Genomic DNA, 2,796 nt, shown 5'->3' with positions numbered 1-2,796 from the left:
TTTTTTTTATACATATATTTCACTTCATTTATGTATGAGCCTTTAAGTTTACAGGATGACTAACTCCAATTTTATAGAATTTATATTTTAAATATTGATTATATCAATTTTATATTGAATATATAGTTAAGAGCACAATGTAAATTTTAGTTGCTGGTATATTTCTGCCATACTTTTGCTAAAGGAAAATGTTATAATTTTGAAACAAGCAATATTATTGAAAGTACTTTTCTAATAACTGTTAGTCAATCTATCTATTGAAAGGTTCATTAAGAAAATTTTTACTGGAAAATATTGGCACAATGGGTAATTTAGGAATATCTGTTCTGAAACAAGCAAGGTAGGGTGGGTAGTAAGGGAAAGTTGTGCGCTAAGAACACCTCACCAGATTTTTTTTAAACAACGGAAGTTTACTCTATCAAGTATTATGTAATTATCTAATTATTATAAGTATATCATAATTTTAATTTAGTATTAATGAAGTACTTATGACTTTATAAACGACATCAAATTTCAAGCCGTTGATGCATTACAATGAAAATCTTCCAATTGAGTGGATACTGAAAGTTGTATATTGTCTGAATTTGTTTAAGGAATTTTGTGATAAGCTATGTATTTATTTAATTTAAACTGTTTTATAATTTAATTTTAATTTTATAGGAATTGAACAAATGCAAGACAGAGTTGCAATACTGGAGGTCTAAATCTCCTTTAAATTCTCTTTGTGTATCCTGTGGCAAAACAACTTCTGGGTTAACTGCTGAGGATCTTCAATTCCTTGCCAGTCAGGGGACTAGTGCTATCGATGAGGCATCGACAAGCGAATTATGGCCTGAACCACCACCACTGCCTCAGCTGAAGCGTAAATCTGAAGATACTCCACCTCCTGCGGTATCGAAGCGACCAAAAAAGTCAAGGGCAATACTCAAAGTGCGTAACAAGCGGAGTTAGGCACTTTTACCTCCTCCCTTCACTTCACACTCTATATAAATATCTGAAATAAATGTCGTTTTAATTTGTTTTTAATTAGTTGTCTAATATTAATCAATCCTTATGTGATGAGGTTTTTAAAAAAAAGAAAGGCAAAGATTCGTCTGGTACTCAGAATGCAATTAACATCAAGAGTACACAGTGTCTTATATCCCTATCCTTCTTACCTTTCTTCCTGGAATATTTCCCTAAGAGAAAGAAAAAACTAAAAAAAAAAAAATAATAAAATAAAATATATTTTTAAAATACAACATTAAATTAACAGTTACATATCGAGGTCAGAAAATGTTTGGCCAGAAAGTAATTTTACAATTATTTTCTTTTAAGTTTGATTTTGTATTACGAATGATATTGACTGTATAAAAATGATGTTTCATGGTTAAAATATAAAGCATATATTCGTCTGCCTCTCTAAATGTGGTTGTATTATGTTAAGTGAGGAAGACCTTTAGATAAAGCATGAATTCTCGTAAAAATAATGTAGTTAAACGTGACGATCATTATAAAATACAATTGTATATAAAAGAGTAAGTTGTGGAATATTGGTTTTTTTGTGAATAGAATTTTATGTTGTTTGATTATCTATACTGATATTTTTATTACAAGCAAACATTATTTCTTAAAAAATTGATGTAAAACATTTTGTTTTTTATGGATTAATGTTTTCATTTCGCTTGTATGATGAAGTCGTCTGTACTTAGTGAGGAATGTAGTGTGAAGCATTTATAAAGAATATTGTTTGAAGATAATTTTTTCTTTCTTAGAAATAATATAATTTTTATTTATTTTTTTAATTTTAAGACCCTTTTTACGTATTGGATTTTTATTAAAATGTGATTTATCAATTAGATCTGTAAATTGCATCTGGATACACATTAAGTCAATATTTTATTTGTTTTCATTTTCTCTGGAAATAACCTTTTACTTTATTAATTATTTTACCATTTGACTGTTAATTACTTATTAAAATGATGCATTTTTATTTATATAACATCCCGTCCCAGCTCTGCAATGTTGAGAAAATGTAACTGTGTTAATAATTCTAAGCCAAGCCTTTACGGGCTCTTCCAACAATGAATGAAAACAATTCGGATATAGAAATCTTATGTAACAAAATTAGTAGGTTTTTTGTTTAACAAGTTGAAGTGCAATTCATAAAATTATAAATTTTTAAGTTTTTCTTTAAATTATTTATTTATTTCTTGTTTATTTAGTTGTAATTCATATATTCTGCATATGATGTATGAGATATTTAATATTCTGGGAGTTGGGATGAATAGCAACATGTTAAAAGTCGATTGTGAGCTTCATCCATCCAGGCCTTGATAATGTACAAATTTAATTTTAATATTTTATGCTCAAACGTAATAATATAATTTTGTTTTACTCATGAAAAATTTAAATTTGATCATGTGGTATATTTAAATATATATTAATTAATTAATCTTATGAATCAATTATTTCACCTCAAACGAGCACAATTGAGTAATGTTAATGAAATTAATGTTACATTTACAGATCTGTAGCTTATCTGTTAATAGAGTGATGTTAGATGCTTTATCATTTAGATGTTTTTATTCTTACAACTTAGATCAGTGTTAGAAGACAAGTTATATTATAAATAATTAGTTGAGGATGTTATCTCTTTGTAAATGTGGCTTGACATTGTCAATTAGCTACCATACAATTGGTCTGTCTGCATATACAATTTTGAAATAGTTACAAACTGATTTAAAAAAAAAAAAAAAATAGAGCTTATTTTTTGAGTTAATTTGTTTTTTCCCTGAAAATATGCTATCAATATAG

General features: G+C 27.2%; 1 protein-coding gene across 3 annotated transcripts in view; it reads left to right on the top strand.

Annotated features, from left to right (window-relative positions):
• dmpd (F-box protein dmpd) overlaps positions 1 to 2,435 on the top strand; it is a 29,669-nt gene extending 27,234 nt beyond the window's left edge. For all 3 annotated transcript variants that reach the window (XM_067048660.1, XM_067048661.1, XM_067048659.1), the window contains exon 8: positions 661 to 2,435. In XM_067048660.1, coding sequence (XP_066904761.1) covers positions 661 to 951 — 291 coding nt within the window. In that variant the 3' untranslated portion in view covers positions 952 to 2,435. The remainder of the gene's footprint in view (positions 1 to 660) is intronic.
• The last annotated feature ends 361 nt before the right edge of the window (positions 2,436 to 2,796 follow it).

Source organism: Halyomorpha halys, unplaced genomic scaffold (assembly GCF_000696795.3).
Source record: "Halyomorpha halys isolate HHAL.00 unplaced genomic scaffold, Hhal_1.1 Scaffold20.1, whole genome shotgun sequence".
NCBI lineage: Eukaryota > Metazoa > Arthropoda > Insecta > Hemiptera > Pentatomidae > Halyomorpha > Halyomorpha halys.
Note: the sequence above shows the minus strand (reverse complement) of the source record. Positions and strands in the feature narration are given on the sequence as shown.